This window comes from Electrophorus electricus, chromosome 1 (genome assembly GCF_041902795.1).
Source record: "Electrophorus electricus isolate QZ-2024a chromosome 1, ASM4190279v1, whole genome shotgun sequence".
Classification (NCBI taxonomy): Eukaryota; Metazoa; Chordata; class Actinopteri; order Gymnotiformes; family Gymnotidae; genus Electrophorus; species Electrophorus electricus.
This window is the reverse complement of record NC_137497.1, coordinates 2,193,721-2,218,428: the sequence shown is the minus strand read 5'-3', so window position 1 is coordinate 2,218,428 and position 24,708 is coordinate 2,193,721. Positions and strand designations below refer to the sequence as shown.

The 24,708-nt window shown below is 42.9% G+C and overlaps 1 protein-coding gene and 1 pseudogene across 1 annotated transcript in view; one reads left to right on the top strand and one right to left on the bottom strand.

The window, feature by feature from the left end:
- Positions 1–11,551, top strand: part of LOC118241310 (uncharacterized) — a 451,150-nt gene extending 439,599 nt beyond the window's left edge. Inside the window, exons 10-12 of the mRNA XM_081698357.1 lie at positions 3,155–3,403; positions 6,610–6,778; positions 11,153–11,551. Coding sequence (XP_081554483.1) covers positions 3,155–3,403; positions 6,610–6,778; positions 11,153–11,536 — 802 coding nt within the window. The 3' untranslated portion in view covers positions 11,537–11,551. The remainder of the gene's footprint in view (positions 1–3,154; positions 3,404–6,609; positions 6,779–11,152) is intronic.
- A 1,757-nt stretch (positions 11,552–13,308) lies between these two features.
- LOC145651402 (pre-mRNA-processing factor 17-like) overlaps positions 13,309–24,708 on the bottom strand; it is a 12,143-nt pseudogene continuing 743 nt past the window's right edge.

Below are 24,708 nucleotides of genomic sequence, written 5' to 3'. Positions count from 1 at the left end.
AAGTATTGCACCCACTCCCATGTTGGAGGCGTCTACCTTTATCACGAAAGGTCTCTCAGGGTCGTTGTTGCAAGACGGGAGAGGTTGTGAAAGTGTTCCTGAGCTACTCGAAAGCCTTGTGGACCTCCTGAGTCCACTTGATCCTTCGCACAGGTCCCCGCAGCTGGTCTGTGAGGGGCCTTGCCAGTGAACTAAGGATTTAATAAACCTCCTATAAAAGTTGGCGAAGCCCAGAAAGCATTGTAGTGCTTTTGGTGTAAGCGGCCTTGGCCACGCCTTCATCTTGCCTGGTTGCATACTCACACTCCCTTGTTGAATAGCGTACGCTAAGAAGTCGACCTCCTTGCAGTGGAATTTGCATTTCTCAGCCTTGCAATACAGTTGGTTCACTAACAAGGTCTGTAGCACGGCCCGCACGTCACGCACATGTTGGTTCCGGGAGGGGGAATAGATCAAAATGTCGTCGCTAGAGGCGATGACGGATATTCCCAAAAACTCCCTAAAAACCTCATTAATGTAGGCCTGGAAAATCGACAGGGCCGTTGCCAGACCACACGGCAGAACTAAATACTCATAGTGGCCCTTGGAGGTGCTGAAGGCTGTTTTCCATTCGTCTTTGTCCTTGATCCGGATTAGGTTGTATACGCTGCGTAAATCCAGTTTTGTGAAATACCTGGCTCCTCTCAGTTGTTCAAGTGCTGCTAGTACTGGGGGAAGGGGATATGGGTACTGCACCAGCAGCTTGTTGAGTCCTCGGTAGTCCACACAAGGTCTCAGGCCCCCATCCCTCTTCTTTACAAAGAAGACCCCTGCTGATGCCAGAGAGGTCGAGGGTCAGACATACCCTTGTTGCAGCGTCTCTTTGATATACTGTCCCATAGCCTGCTGCTCCTCCTGAGAGAGGGGGTAGATCCTGCACCGAGGGGGCACCGCTCCCTCCTTGAGTGTTACAGCGCAGACCCAGTCTCGATGCGGTAGAAGCCGAGTGGCTTTGCTGGAGCTGAAGACCTGCTCCAGGTCCTGGTACTCTAAAGGAATAGGCACCTACCCATCAGCTTCAGGGCTTTCTATTGAAGTAGCCTGGAGGGGTACTGCCTTGTTTGGGAAGCACCTCCGATAGCAGGACGGTGCCCACTGCAGGATCTGGTTTTTCGTCCACAGCAGACTCGTGTGGTTTGACTACTAATGTGCAGCACTGTCCCTCCGAACCTGTGGGTGTACAAATACGCATACAGGTAAATGAGACGCAGGTGTCTCCTGTCAGAAGACAGGTGATTGCGAGCGGGGAAAGTGAGTGAGACAGTCCTAGTCTGGCAGGGGCGTATCCCCCCCTTTAGGGAACCGACCAACCGTGAAAGTGGGGAGTAAACAATCTAAGTGTCGAAGGCCTGCACAAGCTTCCTTCTAAATTACATCTTTAAAAAAAACATATAGCATATTTAATAATATTTTTTCAATGCATAAAGGTTTCTTTAAAGATAAATAAAATAAAAAACACTAAACCTCAGCTAACCTTTGACATGTCTGCTGTGAAAGAAAGTCAGTGCAAACATGTGTGATGTTGATTTTGTGGGCTATAATTTCAGTAATAACTTGGAATATTACAAACACATAGTGAATACATAGATCTGTTTATTGTGATATTTCATTTATTCACAGTGGTGTATGTCGACAACTCCCTGTGGTAAAGACAATGCAGACAACACTGATGAGATTAGCCAGGTCTGTAATTAGTGTGAATAGTGCCCAACACATGATGAGTGTACTGCCGGGCCGGTGCAACCGCTGGGATGACTCTCTAACACGGCCTGCCCACAAGCACAGAGACAGATGAGTTTGGTGCCAGAATAGTGGCTCATGGTGCTTATGGCAGAGATGACGGAGGTGTTGGCGGTGGTGCTGGTGTCTTTGCGAAGGTCTGCTCCTATAGCTTCAGGCCTCAGACCTGCCCAGATTATGGCATGCAGGTCAGTGGAGTTGTTGGATTTGTGTGTCTTGCAAGCACTCAGCTGAAGTTCCATTTGTTTACCTGCACCAAGCTGATCGGTTCACATTTGATCAACAGCTAATATTGTAATACAGCAGCTTGGGGATTTCCCATTCAGCTGGTTCTGCACTACATGCTGTGGCTTTCCCACAGGGAAACTGGACATCCCCCTTTGGTGTGTGGAGAGAAGGAAGTGGGTCCCTGATTGCAGTTCCTTCCCTCTGATCTTTTCTTTTCTGCTCCCTCATGAGGAATATGGCTGAACACAAAAAGCCCCAAGTGTCTTTGGGTGTTTAAGTGCTAGGGAACTAAATGAATCATTGACTACTCTCTCACTCACTCTCTCCACAGCACAAAGACACCATAAACCAACTGTGTGATCATGTCACATGTCCCCTAGTTGAACTGGGGAAACCTAAAAGCAAGCAAGGGAGGGAGGCATGAAGATCAGAGAAAGCACATCAGAAGGAGAGCCAGAGCTCAGGCTGAATACCTGAAGCCCACTGTCTTGAGCAAACTGTTCAAGAGTAAAGTGCCTTGCAAACTGTCCATTATGTATTCAACAGTCAACGCCATTCTTGTTCATTCCTAGAGCATGGCATGAAAAAGCATGCAGTGCCTGTTAACCCTTTTAGAGTGAGATAACACTTATACTTAATCCCAGCCAAGAAGCTGAATTGTAGGAACAGAGCCAGTGAAGCGCTGGGATTCTGGCCCATCTCATAAAACTGCAACAATCACTAGATTCTACTGATTCCCCAATCCGAGCTAATGTTTAATTTATACTGGAGGCAGCACAACACAAGTGCACTTCTCATCCAACACGAGATCATATTTGAGCAGCCAAACACTAGAAGCCCGTGGGTCTTTTGTGCATCCAGTTGGCTCCAGGGCTCCTTCAGCCGAAGGCAGAGCAGATCGGAGTGCGATCCTCTGCTGGAGTCCAGCCATGGTTCTTCCATTTCAGGTTGAAATTTGGTTCTCCCCTGCTTTGGTTGTGCAGTTATTGGGCTTATCTTTAAAAGCTGATAAACTGCTCTTTTTGCTCTTTGGAACAATTGGTAAAAAAGCTTGCCCTTGCTGCAAGAGTTCAACAGCTTTGCATAAATGTGTCTCTGTCTCTCTGTCTCTCTGTTCCTCCTTCTTTTTCTTGCTTTCCCTCTGCAGGCTGGGAGGAGAGGACCTGTGGCTGAAGAAGGCTCTGGCCACTGCTGGCTACGAGGTTCATTGTTTCGATCCCAGCATCGACGCGGCACACCTACAGGACTCAGGGGTGTGGCTGTACCAGCTCTCCATTGACTGGAGGGAGCCAAACCCAGCCATCTCAGCACAGAGGCAACGCAGCAGCACCAAGAAGCTGGCCGCGATCCTCAATGACTTTGGGCACAGACAGTTGACGCCAAACACCGCCAAGAGGTTTAACTTTACAAAGCCATCAGGGCTTTTAAATGTGCAAATTGGATGCTTTGACATCTTCATAGTCAAAGAGCACTAATTAAACGTTCCTGTAGAAACTCACTTTAGAGTTGGTGTTTTAGATGAGCCTCCTTAGCTATGTGTGTCATTGATGGCTCTTAAATGGAACTAGATTTCATATTCTGAAATGCGATGACATGGTCAGCTAGACATATGTGTTACATATGTGAATAGTTTCCAAGGGTGTACTTTTTCCTGGAACAACCAAAATAACAAAAACAATGAAAAATCCATAGTTTGTCTCCAAATATTTTGTAAATAATATGACAAAAAGAGAAGAAATTCTCTGGAGCAGAAAATACTGTCATGCACACTGATACTATGGTCCCTAATTCAGTAAGCTGCTTTGTGAGACAAGGGAGGTTTGTTGAAGTGTTAGTTTGTTACATCACAGTAAACTGAAAATCACATATGCATGTGACACCCCCACAAATTTAAAAATCAGATTACATAAAGTGAATCACTGCAAAAAAGATGGCTTCTGAGATACCATCCAAGAAGAACTCCATTAACTCTGTACGTACATAACCATTTAAAATAACAATCTCTAAAAGTCCGGGTGATTTAAAACAAAAGGGGGGGAGGTCTTTATAGAGGTTACCGGCTCTTCATTCAAATTCATCAACACCTGTCATTCAGTCACTCTGCTCACAGCCAAATTAACCGAGGGATCACTCTCAGCAACTCACACTTCCTAAAGACTTTTCATAGATTCTAGCCGGCCCCTGAAGACTGCTTCTAGGCTCACTCTACTCTCCTAAGACGTGCCGTAGATGCACATTTACAGTTATCCCCAAAAGCCTCAAGCTCAAATAATCTTCACCTATTACTACTACTCCTGTCCTTTGGTTACCTAATTAGAATACATCCTCCATCTTCTAAAGGACCAAGAAAATCCAGGGGAAAATAAAAATGAAGTAAACTGTTTTAATGTTTGCTTTAAAAATGGGAACATACATGGGAGCACCTCTTTAATAAGTGTTCAACCCTTGCTTTATAACTATGCCTACAAGTTTAGCCCACATGATATGCCCTTTCAACGTACATTCATTACTATTAGTATTACTGCTATGCTTGCAAAACGATCGGACAAACAAAGAAAGCAGTGAGTGCGCTTCACGCCCTGCTCTACACGCTGTGACGCAGGGCATCTATCCTGACTCATTCTGCATTCAGTCCTGAAAGCTGCGAGACACTCTCCACTGAATGGGTTTATCCTTGCATATCATCACGTTATCATTTAGCAAAACCTGAAATTTTCGCAGTCCTGCCAGGTATACCGCACAGCCTGATAGCTGTCTGCAAAGCAAATTACAGCTGTATGTATGGAGTCTGTAGCGTGAGCACACTGGTTCATGTCTGTGTAAAATGAGGTCGTGTTAGTGCTGTGCCCTATGAATATTGGGAACTTTTCACACCCAGTTGTTTTAATGAATTGCTGACCCGTATTTAAAGCAAAGGCCACCATGTCATGTCACAGCTCGAGCCAAGAACTTCAGTACTGGTGCCACGTCCTCACTTGGTGCAGTGATACGCTTGTATTGCACTACATCACAGCGACAGCGCTGTCAAATGCCTACAGTCAGCGGGGCGTGCAATGATCTCACAGTTGACATATTACAACGCCCATCTCATCAGTCAATGTCTTTTTCAACTTCGCTCTGAACAGAAAGAACTATCTCCCCACCCCCATCCCTTTATCAAAATGATAATTGCTTCGTATTTATGCACCATATCCCAAGATGCCAGGCTTTTTTGTCACTCTCATATATCACTCTCCCACCTTCTCACGCTCTGAGTTTAATCATTGCAAATTAAATTCCGGCCCTTCACTGAAAAGCCTACAAACCACGCTCTGGTGCGTAGCATCAGCAAGTCGATGCTTTATACTCTATCGATTAAGCTTCGTGGCCCAGGTGGAAAACATTCCAGTAATAGAGTGCTCTCCAGAATTATTGACACCCTTGGTAAAAACAAGCAAAACCTCTTGTGAAAGATGTTTCTTGTTTATCATCTTAATTCAAAGGAAAGGGAAAAAAATAGAGACAATCTCTGGGGACTCTCGTCTTTAGCGCAACTCAAAGGTTTTCAGTGGGGTTTAGGATGCTTCTGTGGACACTTTGGTTTCTGAAGCTTCTGTGGTCACTGAAACATTTCTGTATGAATTTGGAAGTATATGCTCTGGATTCCAGTCACATTAAAAAAATAACAACTATCACCTATTCCTAGATTATCTTTTCTGGGATAAAAGGTTTCTTCAGAGTTTCAATGTTTACTGAACAGAGCAAATAATTTATTGGCATCGATATTTTAGACACATAGTGTCCTCAGGATTTAATCTGCTTTTACAGTTTTACACCTGTGATCTGTGGAGGAAGTTTCACCTACTGTGGAGGCAAAATACACTTCCTTTTCCCAGCCGTTTTAGCTCATTTCAAATTTTCCTAATCATTCTCCTAATAGTGAATATAGTATAGTGGATATAGTAATAGTAGGAGTGGCATTATTTATTACAGCTTTTGTCTCATCTGATTGATTAAGGTCATTAATATTTAATACCATTTGTATATTCTCTAATGTTGATGGGTGATGAAAGGTATCTGGCTTGTGTGTTGCTAGATATTTACACCCAATGAAATAGGAACTCATGCAAGATGACTTAGGAGTTCCTGTAGACTCAAGGGTTCTTACAAAAAGATCAAAGGTCAAATGTGAATGTAAATATTTGTCAGCTTTTGCTTATAAGAATATATAGAATAATGAAATATTTTTAAGGAGAAAATTGTTTGAATAACTTGAATGACAGGTTCAATTTCTCTATTATCCATATAAGATGATAAACAACAGATATTTTCTCACATGACTTTTTGCTTGTCTTAATCCTAGACAAGGAAAAAATGTGATGAGTCAAAAGGTGCTAATATTCTTTAAGACAGACGTTCAATAATGATAGACCATTCTGTTTAGCTAAACATGGAGACAGAGTAAATGAAGATAAATATGCAACCACATATACTTTCTACCCACTTCATTAGTGACATTTATTTCTAAGAAACACTGTGTGCAATTAGATGCTGTTAGCCCTTCTGTTTCTGTGCAGTTTGTGCTTGTAACCCTCAAACTCACTGGGTTGTTTCTGACCACAGGATGACCTGTTGCCTGGATGTTTTCGGGGGGCAAACCACTCTAAACCCATGGAGGAAGCTGACACATGGAAAAACTACAGTGCCTGATGCAATCATACTGGCACAACACCCACAGCCCTGCCACCACCGTGTCACTGTCAGTGACTTTGAAAATGTCCCACTACCCAAATAACATCCTGTCAGAAACTGACCACAGGTGACTGGGATAGTGTGTGGCTGACATATAGTGCATGACAAGAGACTACAGACTGTAATAGTACACCTATAAAATGCATCTATAATAGTCAAATCAAATGTATTTATTGCGCTTTTTACAACAGATTTTGTCACAAAGCAGCTTTACAAATGACGGAGTCCAAGCACCCAGTGAGCAAGCCAAGGGTGTCACTGGCAAAGAAAAACTCCCTGGAGGATGAGGAACAAATCTTGAGAGGAACCAAGACTCAAAGGGGGTGGGGGGGTTCTCCTCTGGCTGACAATGGTCATCACAATAGTAACAATAGAGACAATAATAAAATGAAATGATTTCCAGAATCCCTAGTCTGGTCCCAATGGTGTATGCATGTCCAAAACCAATCCCGCACGAGAACGTCCATCAAGAGCAACTGATGAGTTGGTGGGGTGGAGGTGTGGTGGGCTACAGCAGGGGACATCAGGGGGTGGTGGGAGTAGCTATGGCACCTGAGACGGGTTGAGGCTCAGTAACATCATGACATCGGGGGTAGGTGTACTTTGGCAGGAAGAGAGAGTAGATTATTAGGCATATCCAGGTAAAGGGGTGTGTAAATTAGAGAACTATAATGTGCAAAGATGGACTCCAGCAGATCTATCTATGGCAGCAGACCTAAAAGAAGAGACCCAGAAGGAACCACAGGCATGAGGCCACCCTCATAAAAGGGGTGTAATGACAAAAGGGTCCAGCACTGAGTAGAGGTGCAAGGCAGGTGTTTCTGATAAAGTTGGAGGTGAATGTGTTTCAGATTCAGGCATATACTGCATATATCATACTGTAATTCACAGATGATGCAAAAAGGTTTAAATTAGAGGTACGCTGAGCCTGTTCAAACACACTTAAGAAACACACCTGGGAATTCCTAAAACTGTGGATGACTCTGGCTCTCCAGGTGTGGAGTTGGGCACCCTGGTTTAAGACGTCATTACTGCTCCAAGAACATAATATAAAAATTAAACATGAATAAACAGTAAAAACAGTCAAATTTATAATACATTTAAATGAAGCTCACCTTTATTCAAATAGAAACTAGTTAGGTGGGACATTTCTCCCACCTTTTTGTTTGTAAGTGCCCCAGTTTTATTTTCTTGTGGGAAGGCATGATGGCATTATACAATTAACTACAATTAGTGACATTTAAACAAATCCATTTGCTGATCCATTTGCACTTCTGATTAGGGAGATGAACCACTGGGCCTCCGCTATATATATGGATGGAAAGTTCAGACTTTTAAGCCACTTATTTTGCCAAATCTTATTTACACAAATTTAATTTCCTAGAAACTGCATAAATTGTTGAGGACTGGAGTACCTTTGAGGTCATCCACAGCAATACTTTTCTGATGATGGCTTATAATTTGGTGCTTTTAAATGGCAAACAGTTCCTCATTTAAGGTGACAGTATTATATAATCATTACTCCTTAGCATTTATAACATGAAATGTTAGCAGCTGTATAGTGCTATATGGTTTATATATTTTTTTTTTAAAGCATATTTGTTAAATGTGTTTTATTATTTCAGTTCTACATTTGTTTTTCAGAAGTAGGTCTATGTATCTTCCTTGTGTTGACAGGACTCAAATTCACCCTCTAATTTCCATACCAAGAGTTTCTGTTGCTGGCTTATTTTAGTCATTCTTCTGAGCTCTCCCACCATAATTAGTGTTTCATCCCTATTACCGCAAAGTCCATAATTGAATTTAAAGCAGAGGCTGAAAATTCATGTCCTGAAGCCAAAACTATTAAACTTTGAACTGAGGTTTTGTCCTGGAAAATGGCCAATATTGTTTGCTCAGAACTATGAGCCACTTATCACATCAAGAATGCTGAAAAACAGGTGCTGGGATTAGGGTTCCTAGTTCAGAAGTGCACACTCTGTGAACCATCTCAAGAAAGGTCTTCTGGGGGAAACAAAATTTATTGAGAGAAATCTGATTTAGCACAGGCGACCATGCTAGGAGTTTAATTTACCTCAGACTTTTAAGCTTTTATTTATGGAATTTAGCTGATGCTTTTATCCAAAGCAACTTACAATTATGACTGAGTACTTTTAAGGGATAAGGGCCTTGCTCAGGGGCCCAACAGCAGCAACCTGGCGGTGGTGGGGCTTAAACCAGCAACCTTCCAATTATAAGTCAAGTACCTTAACCACTGAGCTGTGGTGACACTAAACAATTTTAAGAAGGTTGCCTAGATCTAGCTTTTTAGTAAGCCAATCATTTCTAAATTCATTATAAAGTGTTCATCATTTGTAACCTAAGCATGCTTCCTTGTTGTCAAGAGGAACATAGAACTACATTTAAAATCAATAGACTACCTTCAATATACACCGATCATTTACGTTAAAACCACTTATAGGGAAAATGAATAACATTGATATATCCCAGCCCTTTGGCACCTGTCAAGGTTCTTGATGTTGATGTGCTGGAAGCAGGAAAATGAGCAACCGATAGGAACTATAGAACATTGACAATTGTGATGCCTAGTTTGGGTCAGAGCACCTCAAAATGGCAGATCTTGTGGGGTGTTCCCAGAAATGGTTAGTACCTACCAAAAGTGGCCCAAGCAAAGACAAGCAGTGAACCAGCAACAGGGTCATGTAGACACTGAAGAAAAGTGGCCTGGCCCAGTGGATCATGTTTTCTTTTATGTAATGTGGATGGCTGAGTGCAGGTGCTTTGTGTAACTGGGGAAGATATCACCAGCAGTCACTATGGGAAGGAGGCAAGGGCAATTTTCTGCCTGCATAAACATTGTTGTACACCAACTATACCCCTTCATAGGAATTGTATTCCCTAATGACAATGGCCTCTTTTAGCAGGATAATGTGCCTTACCACACTGGAAAAAAATAAAATTTCAAAAAAAGCTTTCAAGGTGATGAATCAGCCTGCAAATTTCCTAGATCTCAATCCAACCAAGCATCTGTGGGATGTGTTGGAAAAACAAGTTTGATCCATGGAGGCCCCACCTTGCAATGTATAGTACAAAAGTTCTGGTTCCTTTCTGGAATCTTCTTCAGCTGTAGTGTACTGTCATAAAAGTTGCAGAGATTCAATTCAGAATTGTAGTGAAGTACACAGTTTCCAGAGAAACACCACGCTTTGGACAGAGGTCCTTCATTGGCTATGCAAGCGCTTCTGAATTAATAGTAGGAGGAATCAGTTTCTATATGAAAAAGTACATGTTGAAATCATAACATTCATTCCAATGGGTTCTAAAGAGTGTATACTACTACTACTATTAATAATAATAATAATAATAATAATCATAATAATAATAATCATAATAATATATCTTCTCATGTTGAAGATGGCAAGTGTGGAAAAATTAGGAAGTAGCAGATCTTCATGGATTTTTTTTTCCTCATATACGCACGTTGATGAGAGTGTAATTAAAGCTAGATCATTAATGTCCCGCCAAAGGGTTGCATTCCCAAATAGCTTCTTTAGTGTTCCCTAAATGTTAATTAGCCAGCATGAAACACCCCATTCCTGTCCAACTGAACAAGTGCAGACAAAGCTGGAGTTTGAGAAAAAAAGAAAAAGACATTGAATTCCTCATTTCATTCAGGTCATCAGGGGTTTGATAATTAGTCGACAAATTAAAAGCACAACTTGGTGCCTGTGGAGGAGAGAACCCTTTTCAGGGGTTATATTCAAACTTATCTGCTTATACTTAAACAACAAAAACAGGTGGAACACTAGGGACCTTTAATTTATTCAAGTGCTCAAGAAGATGTATTAATTTTTTAATGCAGGATATAATAAAGAACTTGTGCTTTAATTATTATAATGGGCAGGCAGTCAAAAGAGAAAGTCCTTTGACCCCATCGCTTTAATAAACATTGAGTCAGGGTGTAAAAGCAGCAGCAACGTACCAGATGAACTCAGAATGCAAGATGATTCACCAATCATTTACACAATCATTTCTCTGTAGAGAGATTAATGTAAAAAAACAATCTGGACTGAGGACCTAAGTTACTTTAACTGGCTCAGACAACTTCTAAAATTGCAGACAACATGAGCCATTGTCTTAGAACTGGACTAGGGAGTGTTCTAGCTGGACACAAGATGGAGAAAGAGGGAATGCACCTCAATTCATGTGTGTGTGAAACACCCGTCTGGAGTTCACAGTTAATCTTCACTCAGACAGCAGCAGGCTGAACCTTTTTAATGAAAGTCCTGAATGCATGAGAAATAATGAGGCAAGGGATCTCAGCAGTCGAAGTTTAGCTGTTCTTTGTCTGGTTTCCTGCCAACAGTCAGACAAAAGAATCATATGCAGTGCAATTGTTAGTCCACGATGAATCACTGATGAAGTGAATGCTTGTTTGCATGCTTTCTCCTCACAGGTGGATGTGCTGAAGGTAGACATGGAGAGTGCGGAATGGAAGATTCTAGAGAATCTGGTCCTGGAAGGAGTTCTGCATTCTGTAGGCCTCCTGCTTCTTGAGGTCCACCTGCATTGGGCGGGGTTTGAGGTGGGCGGGGACGAGCCAAACGTGGTGCGCTATTGGTTTAGCCTGCTGAGAGAGCTTGAGCGTGCACATTTCAGTCTCTACCACAGCTACAGTGTCTCCGCAAAGACACGCCTGTTTCTTCAGAGGAACCTACACAACACAAGCAGCACTTATATACTGGGGGTCAACTGGGTCAACACACGTTACGCTCCGCGGGGAGATCGACTTGCCTGACACGAATTTGAATTAAGGGGAACATTGTTCAGAAGGGCATGGCAGCTGTGCTGACCAAAGTAAACTTTGAGGCCAAAAGCTGCAACCAGATGTGTTCAGATTTGACAGTTTGGCCTGTTCACTGTAGTGCTGTTTTCATATGGAAGAGCTGCATCATCCTTTGTAGGCAAAAAGATGAGGACAAAGGGGGGCTATAAGTGCTTCTAAGCGCTCAGCAGTGTTTTATGTAAAGGTCGCATTATTTCCAGAGGGTCAGCGACGCAGTTAGAAAAGCTTCCGCGGGAGAGAGCCCGTCTACTGCTGGCTACTGGTCAGGCGTTTGACCCTCCGCCTCTTATCGGAAGAATCTGGTCCGAGAACGATGACCCTTCATTCTGGGAGGCACAGGGTGAGCGAGTCTTGGCTGGCGGGCAAATGAACAGGCTCAAAAAAAAAGAAGTAATGAGGTTGGAATAGAGCTACAGGCAGGAAAAGAGCTCAAACCGAACACGGCAGACTAGTTTTGTCTCTGGTATGGTCAAAATCTAAGAGACGCACAGCTGACTACAGAGCGGTCCTGCGATTTAAGAAGGTTGGTCAGAAAGCACAGGAGAATGAGCCCCTGCGCTGTCGACGCAGACTGCTTGGACAAATGTTCCCTCCCTCATCCTTGGGGAGAATTTTTTTTTTAGTATCATCACCATCAGCACATAAAGCTTCACCGAAATATTAGCTGACTACATAGAAATGGTTTGACATTGCTGCATCAGAATACAGTGACGTGATAAATTATGGATGAGACCCAGGAAGTTGACTTCCCTTGCATGTGCATGCGTGCGAGGGAGACATAAGCCGTGCTTGCTTAAGCGCGTTCGTGTGCTTCGGCTTTCAGTACTATGGTCTCCTATGTGTAAAAACAAAACAAAAATCTATAGAAACCAGCCTTTCACACTTACAAAGTGGTCTCCCCCTTTAGAAGTCAAATGCCTGGTTATATAGCTTCCAACGAGGCATCTGCTCCTCACTGAAGCCAGAACTCTGGGCACTTAATTAAACCAAACAAACGAGTAAATGAACTGCACTCACAGGGAACGAAAGTGGCATAAGAAAGGAGTGCAAAATAGGGGCTTTGCATTAGCAGTCTCACCTTGACTCCTCTTGTTCAAAGATAAGCAAACAATAAATCATTATCTGATTGGGGTGCACAAAGTACGCTTGCCGTCCAAAGGAAATTTGACTTGCCTTTGAGAATCAGGCATGTTCATCATCAAAAGGAAGCAATGCAGTTTGTCACAGCATCAGTAGATTCATGACACGAGGCGGATTAGTGCCTCCCAGCTCCGTGTTATTAATCTGCTTTTGGCTTTGTGTTGGCTGTTTGCTATCAGCTTGTTTAAAGGCCATAGTGAAGTTTGGGCAGAGACTGCCAAATGTCTTCTAGAAAAATTATTTATAGCACTTCAGCCTGCTTGGAAACAAAGATGTTTTGTACACATTTGTCCCATTTCAGATGATTAGAAAATGAGGGCCAAAATCATCCTAAAATATCAGCTGCATGTAAAACAACTATAATATTGATCAGATCCAGTTAGACCAGGTTAGAGGAGAGGAACTGGCCATGGTGATTCATTTGGTTAGCCCATACAACGTAGTCAGAGGATAGAGATAACTTACGTCAAATATACAAATGAGAACCCCTTGTGCTGTCAGCCATGTCTGATTCTGATCACCAGTGATACCAAACAGACTGATGTACAAAATGTTTTATTACACTCAGAAACAGATGCCTCACGCTGAACTGAAGTGCTGATATGCACGGCTTTAGCAGTGGAGGACTCCTTAATAATGAAATGAAAATATAGAAGACAATTTAAAAGGCCCATATGCAGGGGGGAGATTACACTAGAAATCAGGACTGGATGCCAGTCCATAAACTTCAGTATTCACACACAGCACTGAGCAAAGCCTAGAATATAAACTACTTCAGTGAAACAGCAAGGGTTGGAGAACTGAGCCACTCTCTACTAAGGAGCAGACGCTAAAGCTGCTCAGCTGAGCAAAGACCATGGTGGGGGGTTAAATGGAGCAACCTGACTGTCTCCTCCCTCTGCTGTTGAGGCTCACTCTTCCACCGGCTCTTCCCCTTCCTTTCCCCTCTTGTCTTGTTAGTCCCAGAGTTTGATTTGTCCGTCCCAGCCGCAGGTGATGACCTTGGAGGTCTCGTGGGGGTGCCAGAGGGCGCTGATGCACACCTTGTCATGTGCCTTGATTCGGTGGTACAGCTTGGTGGTCTTCCAGTCCCAGATGTACCAGCTTCCCGTCAGAATCACCAGACACCACATAACTACAGTTGGGGGCGATGAGACAAGCACATTATGGCAGCACAGCACAATGATACTGCGTCCACTATAGACTTACGGTAGATCCATTACTGGAAAGAGAGTCATGTGACTGAGGAGAGCACTTACCTCATATCAGGAGAAAAGTCTACCCGGCAGGCATACCCAGCAACCATGTGGCCCTTAAACACTTTCTTCTTGTTGAGCCTGAACCGATTCTGGGCTCCAACTATCAGGATCTGATTATCCATGGACTGACAGGCTAGCCATTTGCCTACAAGAAAGCAAGCAGACATACAGATAAAGATATCCAGTTCAAAACTGTGCAGTGGTGAACTAAACTTTGTAATGGTAGCAGCGCTGTTTCTAAAGCCAGCTGAGTATCTGATGTGCTCTCGACTCAGACGTCTGCCCACGTGAAGAGGAAGGCAAGGGCATGTAAACAGATCAGCACACAAAATCCCCCTCAAAAGAGAACAAGCACGTGTGACGGAGCAGAAAAAAGCAACATCCACCTGCCTTGATACACGTGGCTGTCAGCGAGATCAAAGGTGGCGTTTGCCACTGAAGTAGCGATCCCTTTGATCAGCTCGAGTGAACGCTCGAGTTGGCACTCGAGTGCGTACTTCAGCTGCAAAACAGCTGCTTTTCATCTATCGTGCGTTCTTCGGGAGCCGGCTCCCCGCTCAGTCTGCATGAGCCCCACATTAGGCCCACTGCATAGTCAGTTAAAACTTACACCAGTCTGCCTGGCTCCCCCTAACGGCATATGGGCCCAAGCCCTTCAATGCACGCTTTCAAGGAAAATAGAAATTGAAAACAAAAGAAAATAGACTCTAATATATATATATAAAGAAAAGAAAGAATAAGGGAAGAGAGGTGAGGAAGAGTTCATTTTTCTGCCTCTTTTCCATTTCCTTCCTACAGTTGGTCTTTATGGGAGTGAGAGAGTACGTAAGATTTCCATAAATTATGCACTACCAGGAAGGAAACAAGATGTGTAAAAACAAAATCTGAGAACTCCGCATGAGACACTGGGGGAAAGAGAAAAGGAGTCAAAAAATATTATTTGAAAGGCAAAAAATGCACACAACTACTCACTTTGGGGAGTGCCAGCCACAAAGAATTTAATGGAAGTCTGAAAGTGGAAAGGAAAGTGGGTGTGTGCATGTGCATGCAGAGGAGGTATTGTACCAGTGAAGCAATGCCCAAGCAAAAGCACACTCACCACTGGGTGATAACGTTACCGCAGGCATCGAATGCATACTGGGCTCCGCAATGTACTTGAAATCCACTGGAATGTCCCTAAAAAAAACGAGAGGAGGTGTTGATGAAAAATAGACACCTTCAGTTCATGCAACGTGAGCGCATTTAATGTTTAGCACCAAACTATGGTGTAGAGGAAGCAGACCGGGCCACTCGACCTGCACAAACTAGAGTGAGTGCAAATGATGTGGAGCTACATTTTTAAATATTTGAGCCTCAAACTTATTTTATTGTTGTTTTCCTCCTTTTCTTTCTGTTCTGGCTGTGTAACTAAACACTCCTGATTAGCCAGTGCCACTCTGTTGACAAAGAAGGTAAATTTGTCATCTTTCCTACCCCAAAGAGAGACAGTGGGTTTTGTAGTCCGGCCCAGACTACAAAACCCAAATACTGGCAGAAGCTACAAAATCTACTGAGAAAAATGTAGCTTGTAAGACAATGATACTGCAGTCCAGTCTTATCCTCATCCGTCTCACCACCTAGGGAGCACATGTCAGTGTAGAGCGACTTAAAAAATTTTAAAAAATCCATCAGACTAGGAATTTGTACTCAACTGTCACGCACACTTCAAATGAAGAGACAGTGTGCAAAATTCAGTTCTACAAAGGAACAAACTGAATAGACCATCATATTAATATTACTGAGCAGTGAAATTGAAAGAATGTAACAAAAATATAAAGGATCCAAATTGTGTAACATATACATAAAGTATATTTGTATGGAACCACTTTGACAAATTCATGGCCAAATGCAAAAATTGTCACTCCAGCCAACATCCTGTGGTTGATTGACAGCTTTCACCATGTAGGGTGAGGAGGGAGAACCGTTCAAGCATGTAACAGCCAAAGCTGTGGCTGAACTTTTCAGACCTACAGTGGGTAATGGTAGCATTGCAGAACCTCTGGCAAATCTGAAGAACTCTACCCCAATATTCTGAAAACTATTCAGAATGTTCTAGTGACAGCAATGGGTAGTACGTTGCCATCTGGGGTCACTGCATTCTTCACACCTGGTTTGTCAAATACATATACATTTTTGAAGGTCCACATTAGTGGGATTTACTGATTGTAACAAGGAGAGCTTCTACATTTTGGAAGCAGTTTTTTGTTGCTTCGTGTTAAGTGCTGAATCCACAAGATCAAGTTAACTTTGCAAGGATCATTTTCATGTTGGCATCAATTTCAAGGTACCGTAGGAAGTACCTGTAGTAACAAATCCCAAATGATACCCAGTCCTAGTTAGTGTGGAGTATGTAATGATTTCAGGACAAGTATTAAAGACTGATAAAATTTAACAGTCTACTGATATGTAAAGCTATTGTTGATAGACCCTCTAAAGGCATTGTAGGGAGTTTCTTAGGCTAAATAAGTTTGAGTTTTTGTACAGTTCACCATGCAACTCAACTATCATTTTAGGTTGGGTTTTTTTTTGCATAAGGACATGACACTGTGTTTTGAAATAAAATGCACACTTTTCTGAGCCAAGCCAAACCAGCCTGTGCAGTATATAATTGGAGTTCTGCAGAAACAATACATTTACAATACAGAAAATATTATAAACTGATTGCAATCTGGAACTTAGAATTCAATGTGTATTGTGTTAAATCTCCAGAAAGTGGAGATGTAAACAGTGAAGACAGTGTATTGATGTGAAAATTCATCAAAAGGCAACGTCGCACAGAAGTTAACAGCAAATTAATGTCTCATAGCTAATGACACAAAAAAGAAGGACAAAAAAGAAAATGTGAAAAGTTCATGTTCTCCTTGATCCATTACACTACTAACAAATCAGACTAAGATATTCTCCAGGAGAACTGTACTGCCTACCCCACACACACACACACACACACACACACACACACACACGAAGAATGTACCATGGCTGGCCTTTTTCGAAGCCAAAAGAAGCGTGCTACAGTTTAAGATGGTGTCAATTATGTAAGACTTTCACATAGGAAACTAGGAAATTGCACATTTGAGAGCATCCTACAGACAGCTCTCATCCAGACATTAAAGCAGATATACAGTTCCGCTCCATTACTATAAGGAAAGGGCCAGAACAGCCAACCCTAATTGTAGATCATCATCATCATGATCATCTCAAATTGCCTTATAAAATGCGACCCAAACACTTGATGTTTATTACAAAGCCTTTGATAAATGGAACATTTGCTGCAATTGTGGACGGTGTCAATAAAGGGATGAATAAAGAGGCTCACAGTAAAAGATAAAAAGTAGATAATGATGCAGTACTGTTTACAGGAAAGCAAACACGCTAGCTTTCACTTAATCAGAAGTCAATGCTTTGTGAAATTGATGAGAATATTAGCTCTGCCACTGGGAAATCACCTGTAGTCAGAGTATGTTTCTCCACAGATCTATGATGTGTGCAAAGATTAGTTTGCACTGTCTTCCGACCTACTTACTAGACATCCTTCAACAATTTCAACAGTTTCCAAGACAAGACAATGGTTTTGAAAGCAATATGTATGATACATATGCATGCATGTATGTATGCATGCATGCATGCATGTATGTATGATGGACAAAAATGAAACCATGTGTACTTCACTAAGTTTCGAGTGAACTACATATGGACAAAGGTTTCATTTTTGTCTACCTCAAATACACACACGGCTGACCTTCAAAATTAATCAATTTAAAGTGATATTGGTTTTAGATTACATTTTCTGACAAAAATGACTGACTAAATTACTTACAATGGAAGCTCCAAGTTTACTTTTCATCCAGAAAATTAATTCAAGTACCATTGGTCAGACTGTAAATCTGATGAAAAGCTATGAAAATAATTACCAAAGAGTATTCTAAAGGAAATTAGGGCTAAAGTTGTAGGGATGCACAAGATAGGGCAAAGTCACACAAAATAGTATTCAAGTGTTTGGATATACCACAAAGTGCTACTGGATCAACTGTGAGGAAATGGAGCTGCATCATGCTTAGACATGGCCGAACCCAAAAACTGCTACGTTCATCACATCTGACAGTAATTGCCCTGTGCCACACACTACACAATACATGGTATTTAATGCCTATTTAAAAAGTTACCGTGGCAATAATTAGTGCCCAAGTGTCAAACTACCACCAAGGCCTAAGCTGAAAGCCAATCAACATCTACATGTAAATAGGTCCACTCTAAAGACTCTCGCCAAGAGACAGATAACTGACTAACCCCAGGTGTTCTATATTTTTCCAGAGGGTTGTTCAATTATGAATCTCTATGGCCATATGCAAATTAGGACAAAATGCAGTAGCACCATATAATCACGGTAAAAGGGTTAAATGTGCCAGCAATTCACATATGAATGTGGAATCTTGTTATTGCAGTGCTACTTGTTATTAACATCTTGTTAAATCTGGCAGTAGGTTTTATGAATTCACTACAGTATCAGAGCAAGAAGGGGACTTGTGAAGGAAAACCACAGAGAGAACATCAATAACTCTGAAGGAGCTACACAGTTCAGTGACTGAGACTGGAGTGAAAATACAATTGTCTATAACACTTGAGACAGAAATGGAGGTTTTGGGCACTTTCAAAATGCTGCGTGTGCACCACTGCCCGTTCCTCAACATTTCTCCAACAGTGACGTATGAGAGAGGCAGCATCATATGTGGAGATGCTTTTCTTCAGCAGAAGCTGGGCTTCTTGTTATAAAGAGAGTTACAAGGACAAATGCAAAGTGCAAATGCAGATAAGTATTGCAGAAAAACCTGTTTCAGTCTGCTAAAAAGCTAAAGCTTGGGTGAAGTTTCAGCTTTCAGCAGGAAATGATCCCACGCTCAAGGACAAAGCAATGTAGGAGTGGATGAACAACACAAAAGATGAGTGAGCTGCACTCAGCCAAGCCAAAGTCCGGATCTCAAACCAACTGAAAATTGGACGTACAATCTGGAAGCTGTTCTATAAGCATTATCCAACTAACCTGAATAACCCGGAGTAAATCTGCAAGGAAGAAAGAGAAAAGCTGTTAACTGCAGCTGTTAGTGGTAGCAAAAGTACTGCTACCAAGAACTTGGGTGAAGGGGCTGAGTACACATTTTTCATTATTTTTTTTAAAGATCTGCTGACAAATGATGAATATGAAAATTAAAGTTATATCACTAAAAATACTGACTGCACCCACCCGCCCACCCACCCACCCACACGTGCTGCCAACCAAGCAGACACACACTCACACACACACACACACACACTCTAATGTATCCCTACGGTAGCAGATCAAATGATGACTTTTGCTCTCTGCCTGTGACAGAGACTGCTGAGATGGAGCTGGAGGCTGAGGGAAGGAGAGGTGAGTAGTTTTTCAGCTTTGATTATTTACTCCCATCATGTTTGCTGCTGAAAGACTGCACTCATTTGCTCTCCTCCTCAACTTCTCCCTCATGTGAATCTATCCATCCTTCAGTACCCCTCCTCCTCACATTGCACATACACACACAAACACTCTCTCCTTCTATTGAGGGAAGCACAGAGTGTGAAATAAGGTCCTGTCTTCAGATTTACTGAGGGTAACCAAGGCTTCTCTTGGGTGTGGGTTTGGGGAGGTGCGAGTATGCATGTGTGGACAGTCTAACACCTAAAAACTAACAGCAAGATGAACGCTAAGGACAGTCTTAGGCAGTCTATCTCAGGCATGTGCACACGTACACCCCCCCATGCATGCATATAGCTTACCTGCACAATCTTCTTGTCCGACATTCCGGCAACAAACAGGCTTTGTTTGTCCTCGTCTGCGTTAAACTTTACACAGTAGGGGACTTTCCTGTTAGTGAACCTGGAGATGCACTGACCTGAAGGCAGAAGGAATTCTGTCAGAGTGGCCAGCGCACACCAACAACCACCACCCCTCAACCTCTTTCAGCACACAGGAGGTGCACTCCTCTCCCCAGAGGAGTACGGGGTGGGAAGGATGCAGGCCGCCTGAGTGAGTGAATCCTAAGCTCAGACACAGATGGCACTGATCAAAGCACAGCGGTGCGAGTTACCCCACATCCGGTTTCAGAATCTGACCCAAGAACAACCCTGTGCGCCCTGTACGAGTGGCTACTCCTAGTGGAGGAGCAGAGAGAAGGGACGAGTATATGCTGGTGAAGGAGACTCCCGTCCGTACAGAGACACGACTGGCAGAGTGCTCTTCTTTAAAGACCCCAACTACAGAAAAGTTGCATGCCAACTCAATGTGAGAGAAACACTTGGAAGCTAGGGAGGCACAGAAAACAGGTTGGTCTCCAAAAGGTGTGTGCATGGTGCTCACCTGTCTCAGAGTCCCACAGCTTGAGGTAGCGATCGTAATCGGCGCTGAGGAATTGAGTTCCAGCGTTGTTGAAGCAGATGTCGCGCACTGCCTTACTGTGACCTGCAGCAAGGAGAAGGGCCATGGAGAAAGCAAGCCATTAGCATTTGCCTTCATCTGTTCTGACACTGTTGTGTCCCGGACAAGCACATATAATAAGGTAGACTGAGATCACCAGCGGAAAATGACATGAGAACAAGAAGTATAATGTGACAGTACATGTGAGAGAGAGCGCGAAAGAGAGAGATACACCGACAGAGTATCCTGCTCTATTCTTTTCTCTTTGTACATGGAACATGTGTGACAGTTATGAGACAAAACTTGCTGTGGACCACCCAGCACTGGTTTGGAGGGGTTTCTGCAACAGCTGGCGAATGTAACCGGGGCGGTGCCCCACAGATACTGGCTTGGGTAGCAGGGACCCCTTAACGACGCCTCCAGTGAGCCGGTGCTCATGCTGCGGGGCTCGATCGCCCGGCAACCGCCTCCCTCTCACCTCAGCGGAAACAAAGGGCCAAGCACGGCCAAGAGCCAAGATCTGCATTCACTGCAGCCACACGTGGCAGCACAATCTAGCAGCACTTCAAGAAGAAAGCTAGCGCTGAAGGAACAGGCCGACAAGCCATGCTAATGAGGCCTGGCAATCACCAATTAGCACGAGGGCATCTGCATAATTCTAATTAGCGACAGAACATACTCAGCTGTTGCTATTGACGCTGATGTTCATGACATCCGTTTTGATCCTGCAGACAAGTGTGCAGAGTTAAGGCATCTGTGCTCTGATGCACATTCACACTTCACTCTCTTTCCATCCTTTTTAACAGCCCTCTCCACATCTGCCTGTCAGGGACTGTCTCTGGTTTTCTCCACCATGCGCACACTGTTGAATAATACACGATGGATGCATCTCGACAAGCACAACCGGACCAGTGGAAAAGCCCGTTTGGACTTTTCTCCACTTCGTCTATAGGCTGGGAAAACATCAGAAGATTCTGTACACGTTACCTGCACGCTCCCTTAGAAACCATAACACAAGCAAAAACATTCTGGTGGTATCTGACAAAGCTCAATAAAGAGAACAGAGGAGGGAAAGACAGAGGGAAGCAGGGAAAGAGGGAGAGACATTGATCAGAGGGCACCGTGTTCTGAGAGCCTTTCATGTTCTCAAGCTCAGTCTCATCAATTCTCTGCCTTGAGGTGAAAACAAAATAACATCACTATATTCATCTGGAGCACCAGATCTTTCTGCAGGTACATTGCAAAGCTGAGTTATTTTCCCTTAACATTTGTGTCTTAAATGTCCTTTTACAACAGCATTCTAAGATGGAGTCAAGAGCATTTTGGATTATGAAACAGCTACTCAGGAAACACCCCTTCTTACCAATAAATGTCCGTAAGCACCTCCTGTCACTGTAGATTTCCCAAAGCTACAAAAGGAAAAAAGAGCTTTAAATCCCATGCAACACAGATATGACAAATGGCAGAAACTGGAAGCAGTGCTAAAATGTCTTCCCAGGAAACAGTGTGTAAAGGTTTGCGTGTGTTGGCTGGTGGACACATCCATGATCTCTTCTTAAATTCTGCTTTCAGCAATTTGAAATGATTGTTAGCACGGCTGAAGAAAGCAAAGGCAATCAGCAAGCTAGGGCAAATAGATCAAATTAATCACACTGCAGAGTGGGCTATGAACAAAATGCTCCAAATTATGAAGATGACCCAACATTTGAACTCTGCTTTGCTATCCTCTGTGCAGAGGCGCCCATACGGAGTGAACTGTCCAGGGATTTGTTTCACAAAACCCATAGCTGCTACTTTGGTTAAAGCATTGATTGGGCAATGGTTAAGATACTTTGCTTGTACTCAGAAGGTTGCCAGTTCAAGCCCCATTGGTGCCAAATTGCCACTGTTGGGCCCCTGAGCAAGGCCCTTAACCTTCAATTGCTCAAATTGTACTCAGTCAAAATTGTAAGTTGCTTTGGATAATATCGTCAGGTAAATGTAAAGCAGGCAGTACTGACTGATAGATATGATATACCTATGTTTGTCTAAGGGTATCTGAAAATAACTGACATCCAGTCAGGAAGACTTCTAAAAAGAGCCAAGCACAGTAAAACACAAGTCTGTTTTGCCATTATTCAGCTCTCCTTATACAGGCTTCCAAAAGTTTCTTAAATGGTTAGGGATCAGATATTGCATGTAGCAACAATTTATTTTGCAAAAGTAAAAATCACTCATCTTAGGTATAGAACCCAGTTATCTGTAACTTATTTTATTCGTATTAGAGGGCAACCGCTATAAGATTTTCAATGGCTGATGGCAATATTTAGAGAGTAGGGAGGCAGATGGGCAATATATAATACTGGTATAACTTTTTGCACCTTATAAAATACAACAATTTAATATTAACAACAAATGCGACCAAAAATTGCAGAATTTAACACTGTTATTGTCTGCATTATCTCTGTTGTAGATCTGCACTCTGTATTACAAAGAGTAATTGCTTAGAAAAACGATTTGTGAATCCCCCAAGCCACCCACCATCCTCAGAAACAGCCATCAGAATGAACACCACTTTGTTTTCCCCAGAGGCATGCTCAATAAGTCTGAGTGTGAGGGATAAAACCTACCTTGATCTTACAGTCCATAGAGCAGGAGAGAAGCAGGTGGCCAGACCCAGGAAACAACTGAATGGCGCTGACACCCTACGAGTGGAAGGTGGAGTGGAGAGGAGATGAGCCAACTGTGTGTGTGCACTTCATGTGCAATTAAACACCACCTGCTTTCAAGAGCCATTTACAAGGGCCACGAGGTTAGCTTCTACTCTTTCGCACACTGGCGTCATGGCCCACAAATGTAATGTTCAGTGCTGCCTTAATTGAGAGCTGCGTCCTGATTATTCTGTGGCTGCGTGGATAAACTAAACAGAGAATGTTTTGAAGGAATGAATGACTGCACCCAGTGTTGACCACATTTCCCACCATTAATAGAATGAGCCTGGACTGATGCCTTTTACACCATAACGAACAGTGGAGAAGTGGTAACAGAAGCATCAGGCCTTGACACGGGTACTGAAGTGCTCTACTAACTTCAGTAGCACCCTGACCGGTTTTCTGTACATATTTCATGTAAAATGGGGGCATTTCAACAGCAAGCTCACTTTGCTAGCTTAAGTGCAAACATTTTTGATTTCACACAGACATAACTGACATCACACAATGTATTCACATTCAAAGTTTAGATGCCAATACAATGTGACTCCAACAGACATCAACAGCTCCAAGGTTCTGGACTTGGGATTGGCACTGGGAACAGAAAAGAATGTGGGGGAGCTGATCTCAAATCAACATTCTGACACTTGCTAAAATAAAGGAAGTGCTCTGAGGCTGACACACAGATGGAGAGATGAAGAAAGAAAGAAAGGGATAGAAGAAAGGAGGAGCAAGAAAAGAAGGAGAGAGACGGGTATGTTGACCTCCAGTGCTCCAGAAAACATCGTGAGTGAATATCAGACCAGGCTAAGGAGTTCACAAGTCCCTTTCCCTTTTTTAAAAATAGTTTATAAAGCACCCTTGGCTAGAAAAGTCCAATATAAATGTAACATAATGATTTCATAGAGACTAAACTGAAAACAGGATGTATTCCAGCTCAAGTATTAGTGCAATCTCTATTCAAAATAGCTGAAATTAATATTTTGTTCATATGTGCCACTTCGTAAAAACACTTCCATTCAAAAACGGCACCATGTAGGCAAGTAATTTCTCCGGATATTTCCCACCAAGCACAAACGCATCCTCCTCTGTAATGCATTTCCCTTTCGCTCTCTCACTCCCAAATACATGCACAAAACTAATTTGTCATTCCATCATCATTATGCACTAGATATCACTATGCATTAGATAATTAATCAATCAGAGTCGGTCTACTCTCACTCATAAAAGCAGATGCGCACGCATGTGAACATGCGTGCACATGTGAATGCACAAGAACACACACACACACACGCCTCCTCACCTTGGTGTGCCCGGTCCAGACGTGCAGCTGCTTCTTGGGCAGGTAACATTTGTCAGGTATTTCCGCCGAGCGCAGGTTAATGCCCACGTCCTGCGGGACGTGCAGGTACTAGCGGCCCTGGTAGTCATACGCGTCTTTGACTGTGGAGCGAAGACACATCAAAGGGTGAGGAAAGAGGCTTTTAGCCATTTCAACAAAAAGAAAATCAGAGAAACTTGAGAGGGATTATGGTAGTCCTGCTAGCTTTAAGAAAGTAACGGGAGCTG